At 40.1% G+C, this 19,588-nt stretch overlaps 2 protein-coding genes across 3 annotated transcripts in view; one reads left to right on the top strand and one right to left on the bottom strand.

Annotated features, from left to right (window-relative positions):
• The first annotated feature begins 2,725 nt into the window (after nt 1-2,725).
• Nucleotides 2,726-7,693, top strand: FAIM (Fas apoptotic inhibitory molecule). Its single transcript, XM_009327123.1, has 4 exons — nt 2,726-2,857; nt 3,220-3,448; nt 4,933-4,982; nt 6,453-7,693. The coding sequence occupies exons 1-4, from the start codon at nt 2,747-2,749 to the stop codon at nt 6,600-6,602; spliced, it is 540 nt and encodes a 179-aa protein (XP_009325398.1). The 5' UTR covers nt 2,726-2,746; the 3' UTR covers nt 6,603-7,693.
• A 67-nt stretch (nt 7,694-7,760) lies between these two features.
• The window catches only part of PARP9 (poly (ADP-ribose) polymerase family, member 9), a 13,168-nt gene continuing 1,340 nt past the window's right edge, over nt 7,761-19,588 (bottom strand). Inside the window, exons 1-9 of one of the 2 annotated variants that reach the window (XM_009327121.1) lie at nt 18,999-19,256; nt 18,054-18,886; nt 16,388-16,615; nt 16,090-16,308; nt 14,769-14,844; nt 13,959-14,333; nt 12,997-13,145; nt 10,785-10,959; nt 7,761-9,567 (exon numbers count right to left, since the gene is read on the bottom strand). In XM_009327121.1, the coding sequence (XP_009325396.1) occupies nt 9,260-9,567; nt 10,785-10,959; nt 12,997-13,145; nt 13,959-14,333; nt 14,769-14,844; nt 16,090-16,308; nt 16,388-16,615; nt 18,054-18,886; nt 18,999-19,041 (2,406 nt within the window). In that variant the 5' untranslated portion in view covers nt 19,042-19,256 and the 3' untranslated portion in view covers nt 7,761-9,259. Of the gene's footprint in view, nt 9,568-10,784; nt 10,960-12,996; nt 13,146-13,958; nt 14,334-14,768; nt 14,845-16,089; nt 16,309-16,387; nt 16,616-18,053; nt 18,887-18,998; nt 19,257-19,588 lie in introns of those variants that run through there. The other variant, XM_009327122.1, reaches the window with a different exon arrangement.

The following is a 19,588-nucleotide window of genomic DNA, read 5'->3' on the forward strand; positions in this document are numbered from 1 at the left end:
AGCCGGGCGGGGGGCAGCGGGGCTCTGCTGCTGGAGGCTCGGGCAAGCGCGGCTCAGAGAGGGGTCGGATGTTCTCACTGGTATGGGTATGGAGGATCACGGCGATCAGCAATAAGCTGTTTGATGAGGGGTTCAGGAAGGTGGCTGTCGGGACTTAATTTAAAAAAAACCCTCTTTGCTGGCAATAAACGTGGGTGGTGGGGAGAAATTTGCCGTCTCTGGAGTTCATATGCTATACTTCCTAGTGTACCATCCCCCGCTGTCTGCTACCAGGCACGGATTAAGTGGATGCAGAGGGGTAATCCCATCCTAGTTTTCAAAACAAGTCCTTATGAATAAAGAAGTAAATCTCATTTTGGGCTGCTGGCTTGATTAACAGAAAATGCAGTGAAATGGGACGGTCGGCGGCTGGTACAAATCCGTTTCCGTGGATTCGAGCCAGTGAGCGAACGTCTGAGGGCTAACTGCGGCAGGCACCTCCTGTCGGGTAGCAGGGCACGGCTTTCCCTTTGGACTCTGATGGTGTAGGCTCTCCTTCAGAAAAAGAATAAATAAAGCTGGACTAGAGTTTGAGTTCAGGTTTGATTAAAAAAAAAAAAGTGTATTACCACATTGCCATGATTTGTTTAAAAAAAAAACAAACCCCAGAAACTGTGTGTCCTGGGACGTTTCTTAACGCTTGCAGCATCGATCCTAAAATATCTGCTAAAATTCAGGCAGCAGGGTTGCGTGCTGCCGGGGGTGATGCAGTCTCTGTGGGCAGGCTGTAGGCATGCTCCAGAAGGTGCCACCGCTTCTGGCATTTCTTTTTGTGCCCGAGGCCACTTTTTGTGTCGGTTAGCTGGCAGGGACAAGCCTGGGTCTGTCCTGAGGCCCTGGCGCCCGCTCCTTTGACGAGAAGGGGTAGGGGGAGGCGCAGAAATACACCCCGCCGGACATCCACCCTGTGCCAGGGGATGCGAGCCTTCACAGAGGTCGACCCGTAACTTTAGGAACAACCCAAACAATCTCCTTGGCATTTATTAGGCGGTGTAGACTGCTGACTACTGTGAGAATTAAATCCTTAGATCCTTAAAACGGTTTCACTGTTTTTAAAACTTATTTTTCAGTTTATGAACAGAAATGTGTATAATTACTGACAAAACCACGGACAGTAATACAGCAGTGTACTTGAGCATGTTTTAAAATAGAAGCTTAAGATAGAGTGAAGGAGGTTTAATTTTTAAATGCACACTCCTCTGTTATGCTGACGAGAGACCCTAGAACTTAAAACTCTACTTTTAATTAATTTTTCACTGAAAAGTACAATTTGTCAAAAATTCACTTATTTGCACTTACTTAAATTATGCTTGTTGATGTGCACAGACAATGCAGATAGCTCTTAACAAATTCATTTGTTTAGTGAAAATAATAAATTAAAAATAACTCAGCAGCGTTGTAAAACACAGCCGTGGTCTAAAAACCTCCTAAGAAAGAAACAAGTGATTTGTCTGTGGTTCACATACACTTCGTGACTGAATTGCCAGGTCAAATTGCTAATATGATTGTTGAAAACTACTACAGTGGTTTAGCAGAACAAGTAAGTTGAAATTGTTGCCTGTGCTATTTCACTTTCCCTGAGGTGGCAACAGTCCCTAGCTTGTTATGGTTTGTGACGGCGATGGGCAGCTCTGGGTGTCGTTCCTGCTTTGGTCAAGCTGTCCATTTCTAAGCTTTTGCTCACAAATGAGGCAAACCATTTTTCCATCAAATAACTGACAAAGTTATGATGTGCTAATAAAGTTAGGATAAATTGCACTTACTAATTTTGTAAAAGAATACTTACATTTGCCTTTTTAAGAGGAAAAATTATGTTTGTATTTCATCATATATATGGCAGTGCATGATAGTTCATGACCCTTTTAAAAACGTCCTTTACCTTAAATGGAGAAAAGGAGGAAAATTTAGGCCTCAACCCTTCTATGCTGCTATTCTGCTTTTCTTTTTTTCTTGCTGCTAATTGGATTAAAAGCCGTTTTGGTTACTATGGCATCCCGTGAGGAGATTACTGTCTGTGAAGATGAAGTAAGGTAAAAAATCAGAACTGTGGTATGAGCAGATTTGGAAAGATATCCACAGTTCCAGCGGTTGCTTATGACCGTATCTAAACTTTAAAAATTACTTAAATGAAAGGATATCTTGCCAGATCTCCTCCCCTTTGGGTGTTTGTGTGTGCAGAGTTGCATTTCTGAATGATGTAGGTAATGTTTATGAGAAAGATTACAGACAAATCTGTTAAAACAGATAATAGCTAAACTGGTCATCCTGACTAGTTTTCAAGTCTAAAAGGCTAAAATGCTTTCTCAGAGACCAATCAAAATGCTGTATTTTAACGCCTGCCAAGAAATCGCAGAACTGTCCAGGAGCATCTGAATTCCAAGTATAATTTTGTAACCACACTGTCACCTGAAATGGAAGTTTTAGCAGTTAGATGGAAATAGATGTCTTTGTATGGTGTTGGTCAAAGTGAATCTGTTTAACTGTCTGTTTATGTTTTGTGATATTGTGTCACATTTGAATGTTTCAAAAACATGAAAAGCAGTTCTGTAAGCGTCTTATTTCAAGTCTCATTTTTCACTTGTAAAAAGTGACTTGCCCTGAAGCGGTAAAGCTTTGAACTGTAGACATCAGTAACTGAACTCTTTCAACGACAATTAATGTACTTTGTTGGTGTTTCCATAGGTCTCGGTACAGCCACTTGGAGAAGATGACAGATCTGGTGGCTGTTTGGGAAGTAGCTTTAAGTGATGGTGTTCATAAGATTGAATTTGAACATGGGACCACTTCAGGAAAACGTGTTGTCTATGTTGATGGAAAGGTGAAATGTGCTCAAAATTCACTATGATACAGATTATATAAGTGCACTTCCATGCAACAGGCATCAGAACAAACAAAAGACAAATAAATGCAAGTGAGGTATATTCAGTTGATTAACTTTACCTAATTTAATGAACTGCATCATTCTTTTTTTCAGTTACAATTAAGGTGTGAGTATTCATGAAGTGCTTTGCTGTCCTTGGGCAGAGGCACTCTAGACATACAGAATATTGTGTATTCGTTCATTCTGAAATACTAGTTAAGTATTGAGCTGTTTCCCGAGTTCTAGTTCAATTTTTTTTATACTAAAACATGCATTCAGGTTTATCAGTTAATACCCATTGTCTTTGTTCTATTCTACAGGAAGAAATAAGAAAAGAATGGATGTTTAAATTAGTGGGTAAAGAAACATTCACTGTTGGAGTATCCAAAACAAAAGCTACTATTAACATTGATGCAGTCAGCGGCTTTGCATATGAATACACTTTGGAGATCAACGGAAAGAGCCTCAAGAAGTATATGGAGAACAGGTCAAAAACAACCAATACTTGGGTACTGAGCTTGGGTGGTACGGACTATAGAGTTGTTCTAGGTAAGCAAACATCGAGTGACTTCATGTTGCTGCCTTTGAATAAACTTGTATGCATTTAATAACTGGTAATTAAGAGAAAGCACAGTTCAGTGGCTAGCACTGTTGCAGTGTAAAATCCTGGGTGGTCTGGAAGTTTGGAATCAGATGCCAAAGACAGTCTGAAAAATGATGGTCTCGTTACACCTGTGTGAGCCTGCTGTCAGTGTTCTGTTCTACAGCAGCATAGATTTAAAAAAGGAAAAAAAAAAAAAAGGTTGGAAGGAGTTATGGCTTCTGTATCCATAGAGCTGCCCTAGCAAGACAGTTCTCCAGGTGAAGCATGTTATAGAAGTGTTATCTGCGATGTGATCAAACCCGCTGCGTGTGTAAGTTTGTTAACCAGGTAACCAGGCTTTCCTTCCAAAAATCATAAGCCAAAGTCAAGGAGTCTTTAACTGAAGAAGTGCGACAATGTTATTCTACATTTCTGACAGATTAATCAGCATCCTTTTTTCTGCATCACTTCTTAACTACAAATTTAATCTAAAAACTTCAGACGATGCTTCTTCACTTTCTTAATAGCAAGGCAATACACTTCTTCTCTTCTGCCCCCCTTTCCCAAATACATTACAAGCAGATGGGAGGAAGGGATCCCCTGAGGAATTTGTCTGTGGCATCTAGTGGGAAAACTTTCACTTAGCTATTGCTGTATGGTTAGACCTGAAGACAGGAGATCTTGGGCTATGATTTCTTGTTAAGCCTCAGAACAGAATGAACTGCCCTAAGATGAAGGGGGGCAGGGAGGAAAGACAATTTTAATGCCAGAAACAGATAAGTCTCCTCACAGACTTTTAATCTCCCTGTGCTTACTTAAAAGGCAAGCAGTGTTCAGCTCTCTACTGATGTCCTGTGGATGACAGTGTCGGTAGTGGGAATTCTAGAGCAAAGTAATTTAAGGAGGATGTGCTGGAAGAAGTGAAAATATTCTGTTTCAAATGAAAAAAAAAGCTAAGATTCATATTTAAACTGGTACTTGGGTTTTCAAGGAGATTTTAAGAATACAAACAGTTTGATGGATGTTAAATAATGCTGCTTTTGAATTAAACCAACCTGGAAAAAATGTTAGAGCTTCATTGAAACAGCACTCAAATAATTACCAGAAATTACTTCATTTTTCTGTCTTCAAGATTTTCAGTCTAAGAATGATTTTCAGTTTAACATCTCTAACAATATTCAGAACAACCCAGTGTTAATAGCCAGGACTAGGGAGAGGTAAAAATGTATGTTCATAGCAAAAGTTGTTTGCCCATTAATGACAGAGCCTCCCATCTCTCCAATATAAGAACAAACCCTGTAGCCCAAGTACTATGGCTAATTAGGAGCAACTTTTGGGAACTGAAAGTAAAATTCAACAGTAAATTTTTGAAATTCCTAGATCTTCCTGTCTGGGGAGGGGGGGGGGAAATCCTGTTCTTTCTACTTTTTGTTTTCTTTTTCCTTCACAGAAAAGGACACTATGGATGTGTGGTGCAATGGTCAAAAAATGGAAACAGCGGTACGTGGTCATTTCCAAAGGCTTTTCACAGGCTACGGCTAGATAACCAAAGCTTACCAGATAAGCCACAGAGGGGCACGTTACCTCGCTTTACCACAGAGTATGAGCATACACCTAGACAGCCAGTACGCTATTAGTCTGTTCCAAATGTCCTTCACTGTATTTTACAGCTGACAGTATTTCAGTTAGGATGCCAAACATCTGTCTATTTAAGGATAAACAATGCTTTTGTTTACGCTTTTTGGACAAGCAAAATAAATCTGGGTCGGTTGTCCAGGGTTTTTAGGGAGAAAACTTTCAGGGGAGTGGGAGGGACTTGAGTTTGATGCGGAGTGTAGAGCCACCTCATCCAAACCTGCTCGTGTTAGTGGTGGCTGAACGTTGAACACATGCGGCCTGTTATGACTCATGATTTTTTTTCCATCTAGAGATTGTCCCTAACGCTTAGGGCTTAGCAGTCTCGTTGGAACAAATAAAATCTTTTGTCTTTCTGTCACATCTGCATTAAGTTTTAGAGCAGGTTGACAGCTAGAAGGCTTAATCTATTTGGTATCTTTTTATGTCATGATGGCTTTCAATATGCATACTATGTAGGCTTCCCCATCCTTGAAGGATGTGCTTTCTTGCCCAAGACTTGTCACTGTGATTTCTACTGCCACAAGTAATCCCCTGGATGAGTGCACATTGTGAAATCAACAGTTTTGCTGTACTCGAGAATAGGATGAAAAGATTCACCAAATGTTTCTTTGGTAATCAGTGGAAGAAACATCCTCTCTCAGTGAAGCAGAACTTCTGCTCTTGATGGTTCTCAGCTTTTTCTCTAATGTAATAAATGCACTAGGAGATACTCTTGCACACTACGAGTATGGGTTTAGTTGTCAAACTGTGTTTGCATTAGAGCGGCACACAGACTTCTCTACTCTTCCAAAGATGATGACAAAAACACAGCCATGTGTGGCAAAATCCATAACAGGAAATTACACAACTGCAGCAGGAGCTGCGTATCCAAAATACACAACTGTTATACTCAATTCAGGGATTGCTTTGTCCGGCTGTAGAAGGTACCACTAAATCCTCCCCGTTTTACCGCCACCTCAGCGCAGGTTTGTGTGGTGCTTACTGGCTGTACTGCACAACTTGGAAGGAAACTGCGAGCCTTTTCTATTTTTGTTTTACTGATGTGGATCAACGATATTAATCCACAAACTCCAACTTTACCATTTCTGATTACGTGAAATTTTGATTGTCACCTAATACCCACAAATCTTTAACTGGACGCCTTGACAAAGCCCCATCTGAGATTCCGCAGCTCTGTTCAGCATTTGCGCTGTATTTGTCGCAGGTACCTGCGGCTGCTCTAATTGTGGGAACCACAAGCGATCTTGACTTTGGAAACAGTCTGATGCACTCAAGCTTTTATTTTACTAAAATAGCACGTGTCTGGTTTTATTCTTGTCTCCTTTCTCCCAGGGTGAATTTGTAGAAGATGGGACTGAAACTCACTTCAGTGTTGGTGGTCACAGCTGTTGCATTAAGGCTGTCAGCAGTGGAAAACGAAAGGAAGGAATTATTCATACCCTTATTGTGGATGACAGAGAAATCCCAGAGGCTGTGGAGTAGCCTCTAGTGAGCTGATTATTGTAGGACTAAGATCAGGAATTTTCAATTACTGTGGTAATTACTTTAATATGTACTACTTGGTACATCTAGTTTGTGCTGGGTTTATTTTCTAGTTTCTGTATATGAAATTACTCTTTTCGAGGACCAGATGAAGATAATTATATACAACCTCTTACATTACCAGTTTTTAAAAAACTATATACGCATATAGAATATATATTATATCACTAAGTGCAGAGAGCACAGGTGAACTTAACTAGAAATTATATACTAGAAAAAAAATCTCGCTATAATAAAATGCAAGATAAGTATTGAGTAATTCACCCCTTATAAACTGTGGGTGTATGTGGAGGGAGGAGGAAGCATGGGCATTCGAGTAAGCTGTTAACATAATATCAGTAAAGTAATTATTTTTTCTATTAAACTGACTACCGACGTTTTTCAGATGCAGTTAAGAATTACAAAGTTAATAAAAAGGTTAATGAAATACATTGTTACCAGTACTTGTGTAACAGTATTAAAACAATACTGCACTATGAAAACTGTTCTTTATTCCAAGTAGGAGAAAAGATGTTACATTGTGCCAAAAAAAAAATCCTTTGAGGCTTTCTGAAAACTGATGCTTGTTAGAAATTGTTGCAGTAGTTCAGAAACTCATCTACTGAGTTTTTTCAAAAAAGAAAACAAAAAAAATAAAATTCCTGCCATGAAACTCCTGTAATAATGAAACCTTTTGAAGCAAGCTGAAATAAGAGCTGCTTCTTGTTCAATGCTGCCTAACAAACCTTAAATCTACAGCTGTGTGTTTTCCTGGCAGTAATGTGTGAATCAAGAAACATGAGGAAAAATGGGACAGAAATAGAGGAGAAGAGTTGGTTGCTTAAATGGAAAAGTTAAAATAGAAGTAGACCGATTGTGTTTTCAAACTTCGAGCATACTATCTAAAAGCAACCTTGGGATTTCTGTGAGAACAAGACTCGTATGTGTTAGATGGCTCTTACAAGTTCACGGCAGGGGGGGTGTCCCATTTAACATTACACGAGAGCGTAGGCTCACACACTACAAAAGCTACCCTTTTGCAACAATGTAGACACAGCTAATCTTAAAAATAATTAAGGAAAAAAACCCAAACCCAAAATATGATTATATTCATTTAAAAGTTTGTTTTGCAATGGTACAAAAAATTTTTTCCACTTGCAACCTCACTTAGAGTTCAGAATTAGACTTTTATGACTTACTTTCTTTTGGACTTGTGAGTGGTTCCTAGCACTATGACTACTATCTTGGGAGTTGCAGGAGCAGCACAAGTGTGCTGAGAATTCATTAATCAATTATTTTGAAAAGTTTTATTGACTGCTAATTTCGTCTATGTTTCAGGGTTCAGACTGCTCTCCTTTAGCACAGTGCTTTACATGTGGATGAAATGCTTTTCATGTGACAATGTCGTCATTTTTTAATAGTTTTATGCGAGCCTTTCTTCTCCCCAGATAATTACAGTTTTAACCACAGATGACTTTTCAATCTAGAAGCAGAAGTGATCTTGACAGATGAGCCTTTATTTCTGTATTACAGCACCGTTATAAGCCGTTGGGTGTTTAGTTAGGGCCATAACTAGTGGTTTTAAGTGCTTCAGATTGGACAAATCTGGTAGTAGCCTTCAGTTTGGGGCAATAGATTTGTTTTAAACCCTGCTAACGTCAGACAGTTTCAGGCTTTAGTACAGAAAGTTTCAAAGTACCTGAGAGCTGGACTAAATCCCCTTTTACATTGAAATGAGTAAAACAGCTCTTAGGCTTTTCCGTTTACTGGCTTCAGGTCACTACAGAAGCAATGTGGGGATATCTACACTTGACACTTAATCTTTAAAAAATACTGGTAAAGGCAGATTAATTGAAGAGCAATTTCAAGCTGCAGCTTGAACCAGTTCTCTACTATTTTGTAGCCTTTCAAAGAGAGTGAACACGACTGAGAAATCTGAAGCTCAAATACAGTCCAGGTCACGTTCTTAAAACTATATGGAAAAATAACAGGTTAGCTGACAGTATCATTCATACTTTTTATTTTGAATACATGTATCTCCAGTGCTCGGAATCTCTGAACTAATAAAAACTGTAACAGCAACTACTGTTAGAAATTATGAAGTATTGCCTCACACTTGTCATAACTATGTGTATTTAATAGCATGTCCCCAAGTGGGAAACAGCTTTCACCTGATACATTCACCTATTTAAGTCAAAAGAAAATTTAAGAATCAAAGGCACAACCAAGATTTTTTGGGTTTCACTAATATATGCAATATCTCAAATTAAGAAAATGTAATGGAAGAATGACAACCTACACAAACATCAAGTGTATAGTCACACGCTCAGAATGCTTTAAGGCATAAAGTAAATGACCAGATAAATGTTAAACTGTATGTTGTGATGCTTTCCCTTCCGTTTCCATTCACAGATAGTTTGTTTTCTAATCTCCTTAAGGTATTGACTTACTTTTTTTGTTCACAGATATCCCAGAGCACTTTGCACAAGGCACTTTGATCACAGCATGTTACTAGGTAGAGCATCCTCTTAAAATCTAAGTACTAGACTTTGTTCTGAAGGGGTCTTCACAATAGCTACAGTTCTGATTAATTCTTACTCAGGATGCTTCTGGTTTCCTCAGAGGGCCGTATACCTCTCCCTCACTCGGGAACAAGTCAACAAATATTGTGGAAGGGCCCCAATGCTGTTGCAAATGACAAAGGTGTCAGGATTGTTTACATCATCTACTAAGCTGTCATATACCCTAATGGCATCCCCCTCCACTGCCGGTGGCATAATGTAAGACGGCTTCCCTTTAGTGTATAAGCCTGTTAATACATCAACCTCAAAGACGTACATTTTAGAGTCTGCTTCCCACGTATCTTTATGCTCGATTAGGCTTTTCGGGTTCCTTTTAAAGTAGATGCCGGCTCCATATTTTTGTTCTGGAAAAAGAAAGAAAAATTTTCAGAAGAAAAAAAAAAGCCTTAAACAATTGGTTCTTTTGGGGTGGTAGTACTAAGAGACTGCTTCGTGATTCAGTATTACATTTTATGTTACTGCTCAATGCGCGCCATCCTTTTGGAAGTAAATTTGCATTAAGTGGCTCTGATGCTAGCACTGATCTCCCATTGAAATCACGAGCGATGACAGCTGATGGCTATTCCGATTTAACTGCTGCTCCAGCGATGACCATTCGGATTTAACTGTTACTCCAGTGATGGAAACATCAAGGTATAATGTTTTTATATAAAACACCTCTGTCATCATGTACTAGGGACTCTGATAAGCACCAAAGAAGGTAAGTTTTTAATAACGCAAACTACAAAAAAAGTTTTGGGATTTATAAGGAGAATGCTGCATAAAAATGCTATTACAGTATCACATGGAAGAGCGCAAAGAAATGATATTAGACCATCATCCTATTTATTACTGTGAAAGTGTGAAAATGTGCCACGTACATTGCATAGACAAGGAGAGGCAAATCTCTACTTTTTGAACAGTTTATTGCCTGAAATCCCAATTCCACATTTGACAAGCAAAATACCACGCCCTTCACCTGTTGCAGGATGAGGTGCCAAATGCTTGTTCTTTCCATTTCGGAAAACATCTGTCTACTGCACTGCCTACTACAATATTTCATAGACACCACAACTTTCTTCCTAACTGTTTGAATGGGAGCCTGCTCAGTCAGATTATCTGCTGTCTCTGATCGCACCTGATTTGAGCAGGGGGTTAGGCTAGGTGTAGTAGCCTAATTTCAGCCTCAATTATCCTGTGACTCCTTTGAACATGCTTTAAAGCATCAAGCTGCTGAATGCCTGTTTGCAGCAAGTAAATAAGGATGTTGTCTTTCTTGAAAGGGTGATGCAACAAAATAAAACTTGGACATGGCATTATGTGTATATTAACAATTCTGTCAACATGTTGTGTCTGGGCTGGGCTAGAATCCAGGCTCATCCTCCCGGAGCCTTACTGACTCTATAGTATCAGGAAGGAAAAACAGGAAAATCTTACTGTAGGTAAAAAAGTAAGCTCGTATGACTCTAAATGCAGGTAAGAAACAGTTCTTGTTTAGGAATGCCATTTTTTCTGATTTTAATCCAACTTTAGTAGTTGGTCACTGTTCATTTTGTTTAAAGATGCCAAAGCAAGTTATTACCTGTTGGTGGTGAGTACATCCTGTGAAATCCAGTTTGGCACACCGAGCTGCAGAACTGAGCAGGAACATGCTGGTACAGCTTGTGGGTTACTTTGGAGGTACCTTGTTTTTCTTCTATTTTTTTTTTCATTTGTTGGAATGCAGCAGATAAAAGAGGATTATATATCTTCTCAATCTGTAACATAAATGATAGCGTAGTGTAAGCAAACGGAGACCAATATCCATGAAATCCACGAGTGCTGTTGTTCCGGCTATGTTCTTCAATGTAAGAACCTTTGATTTAGCTTATATGCATTGACCACGTAGTGGATAAGGTATGTGAAGTGTGCAACTGATCCACAGGAAAAGAACCATACCACTGTCCCATGCCTCTCATTGAAATCGATGGGAATATATCCTAGTGTACTGATTTCCAGTACTTGAGTTGTGCTGAACAGATTGAGTATCAACCGTACGTGAGAATAAGCTGTGTGGGTGCTTACAGCCTAATCTTGTAAAGAACTGCAAGTGTCCTATAAGGCGTGGAAAACCTCAGCTCTCGTTGATCAAAACTTTACAGCTCTTGGGGAAAAAAAGATCCATAGGTAAGAGGGCCTTTACGTTAGCTTGTGTCTTGAAAACATGGCTGCATGCAGCATAACGCCACACAGAACTTCAGGCAAATTGGCTGCGCTGCAGCTCTTGCTCCCGTACCCAACTCGACCCATGGGCCAGTCACAGTCCTAAGGCAAAAGTCAGTACCAGAGCTCTGCAAGGCCTCTTCTCCAGCAATGTGCTCATGCCAGACTTCTGACTGCTCAGCTAAAAACAAGCAGGCGCTGAAGCGCGATCAAGCTTTTGCTCTGTTAAAAGTCATTTAACTGAGCTATGACCGATCCTCAGTGCAGCACTGTTTTAAATCCTGATGTAGCTTTTGTGTTGAGCCTCAACAAAGTCTTTAGTTCTGCAGATCAAAAAGCACTTGCTTTCATCGGGTTGGTACTTGCTATTATTTCAATGTTAAATATCTTTCTCGTACGAAAGGCAGTTTGGCACGTGGCAGTCTGGTTTCCAGTTACCCTCTGTTACTACTAGGCACACAAATCCCTGTTTACAGACTTCCATATTTCTCTGTGTTGCACAGCCTCATCCTCCTCCCTTTCAGTGAAGCACCGTGTGCTGGGTCTGGCTGAGATGGAGTTAATTTTCCCCATAGCAGCCCTCGTAGTGCTGTGCTTTGTATTGGTAGCTAGAAAGGTGCTGATAACACACTAGTGTTTTGGCTACTGCTGAGCAGTGCTCGCACAGCACAGAGGCTGTCTCTCCAACATTTCCCCCCCTCACCAGTAGGCTGGGGTGGGCAAGGTCGTGGGAGGGGACACAGCCAGGACAGCTGACCCAAAATGACCAAAGGGATATTCCACGCCATATGGCATCTGCTCAGCAATAAAAACTAAAAAAAAGGGGGGGGGACACGGGACACGACATTCGTTATTACAACGTTTGTCTTCCAGAGCAACCACTACGCATATGGAAGCCCTGCTTCCCGGGAAGTGGCCGGACATCACCTGCTGATGGGAAGTAGAGAATAGATCTTTTGTTTTCCTTTGCTTCCGTGCACGGCTTTTGCTTTTGTTTTATTAAACTGCCTTTATCTCGACCCATGAGGTTTTTTTTTCCTTCCATCTTATTTTCTACTCCTCCCGGCCCGGTCCTCCTGAGGAGGGGAGTCACAGAGCAGCTTGGTGGCACCTGGTGTCCAGCCAGGGTCAACCCACCACACACTGATATCAAGCAAGATCCCAACTTCAACACACTACTAATCAGATCATAACTCTGACAAATTCAGTTGCTAATTTTTGGTGTCAAGCTCATAAGAACAAAACAGAGACACTGCATTAGTGTCCTGGATATTGTACTTGTTCTAACACACCAATCTCATTTCTCTAGAGTCCTACAGAGGAACATTTGAAGCCTGAAGTAAGAGTCAGAATACACAGTGCAGTTAAAAGGACTTCTCAGAATTTAACCACACTTTTTGAGTGATTATTTGCATTATGTTTAAAATACTTTTTATTACATCTATAATAGACTACATCTATTTTAAGGATGAGGCTGATTTGATCTTAATTTTTAAAAGCAATATATTGAAATAGTTCATCTGAGTTTTTTAAGCATGTGTTAAACAGATATATCAGCTGAGATTTAGTTTTTCCATGAATAGCCTCTTTACCTTGAGAACACAAAGCCCAGCTTTTTCAAACTGTTTCTGTCTGTCTTTAAACTCCTGAAGGTATGATTCCACCAGTGAAATCTGGACGCGTTTAGTAATATCTGTCCTGTGATGGTGTCCTTCCGAAAGCTGACCTGCTTCTGGTTGGCCTGGATACAAATGAGGGAGTAAAATTTTCATGCATCATAATATCTGAAGCAAAGGCAAGGAGGTGGGATCCAATACTTCAGTTTGGTAGTTTAGTTAAGAACAAAGAACGTTAAATACTCTCCAAAGTAGTGCCAGAGGCTAATATAGAGAGGGATTGAGAGATATATATTGATTTATTTGTTTTTTTCTACATTTATTAAAGAAACCGGAGAGAGAGAGAATCGCAGAAAAGCAATTTATCTATCTTCTTTACTACATCTCTCCACAGCCCAACTTTCATATAATGGTATCTATATTGAATGACTATAAAAACACGAGGCAAAACGGATCACTCAGTAGCTTTTTGTAATGCCACTAGTTCTATCCACCATTAGTGAAAGTCAAGGGCTCTGAAGAACAAATCCATTGATGGGTCCTGCAACAGCGGTCCAGCTGTAGCTAGCAAAAGAGCTCAGCAAAGGCTTGTGTTAATTCAGGTGCAAATTTTGTAAGTCTCCAGCGGCCAGGCTTTAAAGCCAAGCTGTCCTGGAGGAAGCCAGCGTTACAGCTGGCTGTACAACGATGGCCAGCCCCTATGTAAACTGTGTCCTACGGGGAATATTGCCAAGTGAGTAACCAAAGCTAACAAACGCTCTTTCAGGGGCTCATATGATAAACATACAGTAATACCGGTAATCGAAGCAATGCTCGGTATGTGTGTGAACTGAATGCACGTCTGTCCACTCTCAGCAATACACAGATATACGTTGCTTCATACTTGACCTTATTTAGGCACTTATTTACTTAATTAGCCACTTATTTACTTTACATACCCATTAAGTACAGCAGTTCCTCTTGTTTGGCTGTAGTCTTCTCTTGCATACGAAGCAGTAATTTTTCAGTTGCGAGCACTGCTTCAATCACAGCATTAGGGGGGCCCTGAAATTCCAGTCTTGCTTTTCCACCTCGCACTTCTTCTGATACACATACACTAGAATGCCACTCTTGAGATAGTTCTGCAAACTCGTTTTTACCGAGGCTAAAAATGTAGTTGTTTTCAATAACGGCACGGTGACTTTCCTGAATTTGTACCACGCTTTGGATCCACGATTCTGCTGCTTCCAATGCTGTATGTGTGTTCCCTTTAAGTTCAATAGCTGGTTCATTATTTGCAGTCTCTTTTATGCTTTGACTGCCTGACTCTGTACCTAGAAGAAAGATTTTTTTTTTATTATAAGAGTGAAGAGCTTTCACGTGCTGTCACAAATTCCTATATGTAATCCAAGAGGTACAGTGCAAGAAACACACTACTCTTCTGGTATGCTCAAAAAAAAGAGATTAGATACTAGGAGGTAAGGTTTCCAGGAAAAAAAACAACCCCACACATGCAGAATTTATTTGCCTTCCACTAAATTAATTCCAACAAGTTAGACACTGACGATTTTTATGCTTGAAAATCTTATGAGGGACTGCCCAGTTCCATTCCTATGAATGTAAAAATGCAAAGCACTCACACATTTTTGCCTCCCCCTTTCCCCAAGACACATATGCAAATACTAAGCTCTTTTTAAAGGAATGTGATTTCAGATTCTAAAATCTGGAGTGCTTATTTACTTGAAATGCCCCTTCTGTTCGTTACTTACTCAAATGATCACTTCTGTCGTAATACTCCTTTTTTCCCAGTTTCTGTGCTGCTGAATAAAATTTTCCCTGAAAAACCTTGAAAGAGAAAAGTTTAGGAGCAGTTTGCCATCTCTGTTGTCAAATATGCAATTCCTCTCTTCAAAACTCTGTTAGATAAGCAGTTTACAGCTGTAGTTACACAACACCCCCAGATTCTGAAATTGTTAACAGCTGACATTTGTCAGCTTTTCCTAAAATGTTATTCCTGACAATATCAAATGCACTCCTGTTCTTCTAAGTCTCCTAAGGTAAGACACCTCACACACTGAATGGCACCTTTTACCAACTCCTTGTGGCTGTGGCATATCCAGAATTCATGCAACCACAGTAGATAAAGGTGTTCATTACTTGCAGTTTAATGCTGATGAATCCTTACTCAGTTTTAAAACCCAGACTATTCCGCTGCCTTTACCCCAAAGCTTCTCTTCTCGATCACACATGGAAAGCCTCTGAGAAGCGCTACTCCGCTAGGCAGTGGATTTGGCATCTGGCAAATTGCCTTTCCTTCTTTTTTCAGCAAAATGAGTTTCTGCTGTGCCCTGATTATCAAGGGATTAAGTGATGAGCACATAGCTGTCATACAGCTTCCTTTAGAGTTTATGGGACTGTTATAGAACATAGATCTGATCTTAGAATCATAGAATGGTTTGGGTTGGAAGGGACCTGAAAGAAAATCTAGTTCCAACCCCCCTCCACCTAGTTCTTGCACCTGTTGAAAGAATGGATGGTTGAAGTTAAATGGGAACAAAAGCAAACTCTGTACTTTCGTAATAGATGGCTATCTAAAATAGTTGTGTATTAATCACACCGACCAAATATTCAAAAGCTGGAAAATGGCACACTGCAGTTGAAAATATCCAGTGTCCATCCGCAACCCTTGTATCATGTTAGGTCATATAATGTGTTGATAGTGTTTTGCCCCAGGAACTTCATACCAAAAAAATAGTTAAAGAAATTTCCTGAGGAGGAATAAGCTTATTCCCTAATCAGTTAAGAGTAGACTCTTTCTCATAAATTCCCTGATAGTCATGGGAATTTCAGAGCTCCCTCCCCTAGCTATCAGACCACAGGGTAAAGACTTCAGCTTTAGCGAAGAGAAAATAAAGTTTTGTAAAGATTAATAATACCTGTTAATGAGACAAATAGTTTCACAAAGGGACCTGCTGCTCACAAATGTTATAAGTAGTACGGAATTCAGATTATCTTAATTTGTAGTGATCTATGGAAATATTTTTACAGTTCTGGGTTTTCCTTATTGGTAGTTAACAACAAATTTGCTACCTGATAGGCATCATAGTCATCTGGGCAAAAGACAAACTGCACATCCATCTTCTTCTCAGGGTGTGCCCTGGCAAAATTTAAAACCTCGCCAATCATGATCTCTGCCACTATATCAACAGGCAGCATTAACAACCAAATCCCATTTGCTGGAAAAGAAACTGAGGGAGACCGCCAGTCCAAAAGGTGACACAGGCATCTTATCATTGCAGCTTTTAATTCCTGCAGGAAAAACAAGTGTTTTAGTCCTCACATCACTCAAGATGAAAATGAATTAAAATCCAATCTAACTGATCATCACCTCACACAGTAACACTCTGTGGTGGTATGGCTGCCATAGAACGTGCAGTACAAGCTCACAGGCCAGATTATAGCCTTGTGTTACTATGAGTTTCTCATGAGGCAAACCACGTCTTAGACGAGACTGAAGTTCATTCTGAAGACCTGAACCCGCTTTTTGCAGCAGTCCTCTTGAAACCGGACAGTAAGGCTCGCCATTCACAGACACAGAATTAACAACAGCTGTAGTCTGGAAGAGAAGAGTGCAAAGTTTCAGTATACTTCAAGTTTACTATTTGCAAGTTTTGCTACAATAGAAAGCACTCTTTCTAGGAACAATTCCTTTAAAAAAGCCTGGCTGCAGCAGATCAGCTGTTTGAAAGGTTCTCTTACTACTACTAAGGGCAGCGCTGGAATACATCAAAGTATGCACCTTCTAGTGGCAGCAAATGCATGCTTTTTTTTTTTTTAAGCCAACACGGTGCATAAAACCTGTTCAAGTCATCAGTGTATTCAACAGAATTATTACCGCAGCTATAGAAGTGACCCATATGCGCCTCATCAAATGGAATTCTGCAGCCAATTATCAATGAGCAGGAGACAACTATGGCTATGTCTGTTACCCCAGCCCACGCAGATGCTCCCTGCATCAGGGTAGCAAGCACTCGTCACCAGACTAGCGGGGTCAGTGCACGCAGGGGAACTGCAAAGCTATGGTTGCTTCTAATTCCCAGTGGAAACAGCAGATTCCCATAGTAGGTCTTCTGTATTTCAAATTAAACATGTAAAATGCAAACCACTTGTTTACAGAATGCCGATAACAGCAGTAATTGTTCTAACTTTAATTGTTGAAGATTCTCTAAAGATACAAGACTTTGGAGCCTATTTTCCTCATAGTCTCGAAGGCATGTGGTATCTTTCAGTGCTGTAGAAATGGTTAATAAAATTCCCCACACTGCCAACTTTGTGATCCTTTGCTCTCACCTCAAAAAAAATGAACTTTCTATTCAATTAAGACACTTCTTTAAAATAAAAGTTATGAATTTTTTTAAGATACAGTATTTGCTGAAAGCAAATGCCATTCCTGTGACGTAGCTTCCAGTCTAAGAGCTCTGTTGGATTATTATGACCAAGCTCATATATTTTGCATCAGATTTTCTAGCTAAAAGGTTAAATGAATCAATTTAAATGAAGCACTGTTTAAAGGTAAGGTGCACATCATCTGTATAAGTTATTTTCAGCTGTTTCAGTTATTCAGTTTGCTGAATAACTCCAGTAGGGACACCTATGAGAACATAAATTATAGGAAAAAAGGCAAGGCAAAAAATAAGAGTAGACTTCTAGGGAATGCATGATAAAATGTGAACTCCCATGATGTTATAATAAGAAGATAAACATTAACATAGGGATATATTATTATTAATCATCCAATCTTTAGCTGCTTCCTATTATCCCATAACAGCATGTATACAAAAAAAGATATTAAAATGTTCTAAAGTTTAATACCCATTTAGAAAAAAACCCAACTCCTTGCTGCTATAATTTATTTACCATTTGTAAATTTTCATCAGGATGAGAAGATAACTATTTGGTGGACCAATACAATATGTGTTCTGAACTCTTGGGCTCCAAATCCTGCAAAGACTTGGAGGCAACTCCATGTTCAACGTAATACGGGACGGACTTACCTTCTGCTCTTCAATGAGTCCTCTTATGATGCGCAAGCGAATGTCTCCATGTTTGATGAAAGCTGAAGGCTGGCTTGGTGAAGCTGAAAGAGTTTCCTGAAGTGAACTGGTATCACCCAGAAACTTTTCACAGACCTTCTTCATTTCTGCAACTGTAGGCTCAGAAATGTTCACCAGGCGGATCTCCCTGAGACAGCTGGGTGGACTTGCCTCAACAAATCCCCTTACAGCCATTACAATCACTTGAGCACACAGACTGAGCGGGAAGCCAAAAATACCTGAACTCACTGCTGGGATAGCCACAGACTTTATAGTATTTTCTGGGGCGCTAACGTACTTCAGAACATTCACGATAGCTTCCTGAAGCAGGTCACAACATCTTTCCTTTTCAAAAACGGTCCACCTTGGACCAACTGTATGAATAATTTTCTTACAAGGAAGCTTCCCTCCACCTGTCACTGCTATTTTGCCAACTGTGAGTTTTCCATACCTTTGAATATGAAGATTGCTTTGCTCTGCTATTTCTGGCCCTCCAGCGTTCACAAGGGCTAAAGCAAGGCCTCCTGAATGCTCTAGATATTCATTGGCTGCATTCACCAAAGCATCGGCCCTGTGTCTTGTGAGATCATCCTTACAAACACAAATGTCAATTCCCTGCTTTAGTTTCTTCCTGTATACTTCAGTGGTGCATTTTGTACTTTTGAAGGTCAACGTACAAGCAAACTTTTTGCAAATGAGATTGCTTAAACAGTCCTCTCCTTTCTTAAGAACTTCATAGGCATCTTTATTGATGGGGATTATCAAGCTGCTCTCATCCATTATCATGCTTGGCCCTAGGATACAGAATAATATAAAGTGAAATCCAAGATACTACTGTCAAAACATTGCTTTTTATATAGAAGTGTGGTTTATAGCTCTCAATTTTATCCTTCTGTCATTACTTACCAATACTTTTGGCATGGTCTGATCTTCTCTCTCCCCTTTTCATAGGCTTAGAAAGCCCAACTAAGCAAAGAAATCAAGGCCTCGAGTGTTGTTCATTATTCTGTTCAAATTAACCTCCCCATCTAAGTAGCTCCTTTCCCACCTTTCCTCAAGACCTTCTCTTTCTTTCCAATGCCTTATGAATCACACCAGTGTGAGGTTCAGGAAAGTGAAAAGTTCAAGTGCACTCTGTCAGCTTAACATATTTGGATTCTGAGAAACAGTATTATGCTGTCCACTGTTTCCTGTAAGCCTGTGAATACTTTCAGTTTCATCTTTCCAATCAACAACCAGCTCCCTTCCCGTAACTGAACACGGGCAGACACGGGAGCGGCCAGCTGCTGATCAGTGTCCTCAGAGAGACCACACACCCCCCTCTGAAGCAGTCTGTCTTCCAGATTATCTTCTTGTGACCTGGCAGATGTCAGACCTGGTGAAATATGCCCTGAGCCCCCAAACAGCCTGCTCAGAGTCCTCTCAGCAGAGGGATTACCAGCATATAGCCTGTAGGTCCCTTGGGCAAACACCTTTTCCTTAGAAGTGGCTGATCG

This window comes from Pygoscelis adeliae, unplaced genomic scaffold (genome assembly GCF_000699105.1).
Source record: "Pygoscelis adeliae isolate BGI_AS28 unplaced genomic scaffold, ASM69910v1 Scaffold227, whole genome shotgun sequence".
NCBI classification, from domain to species: Eukaryota; Metazoa; Chordata; class Aves; order Sphenisciformes; family Spheniscidae; genus Pygoscelis; species Pygoscelis adeliae.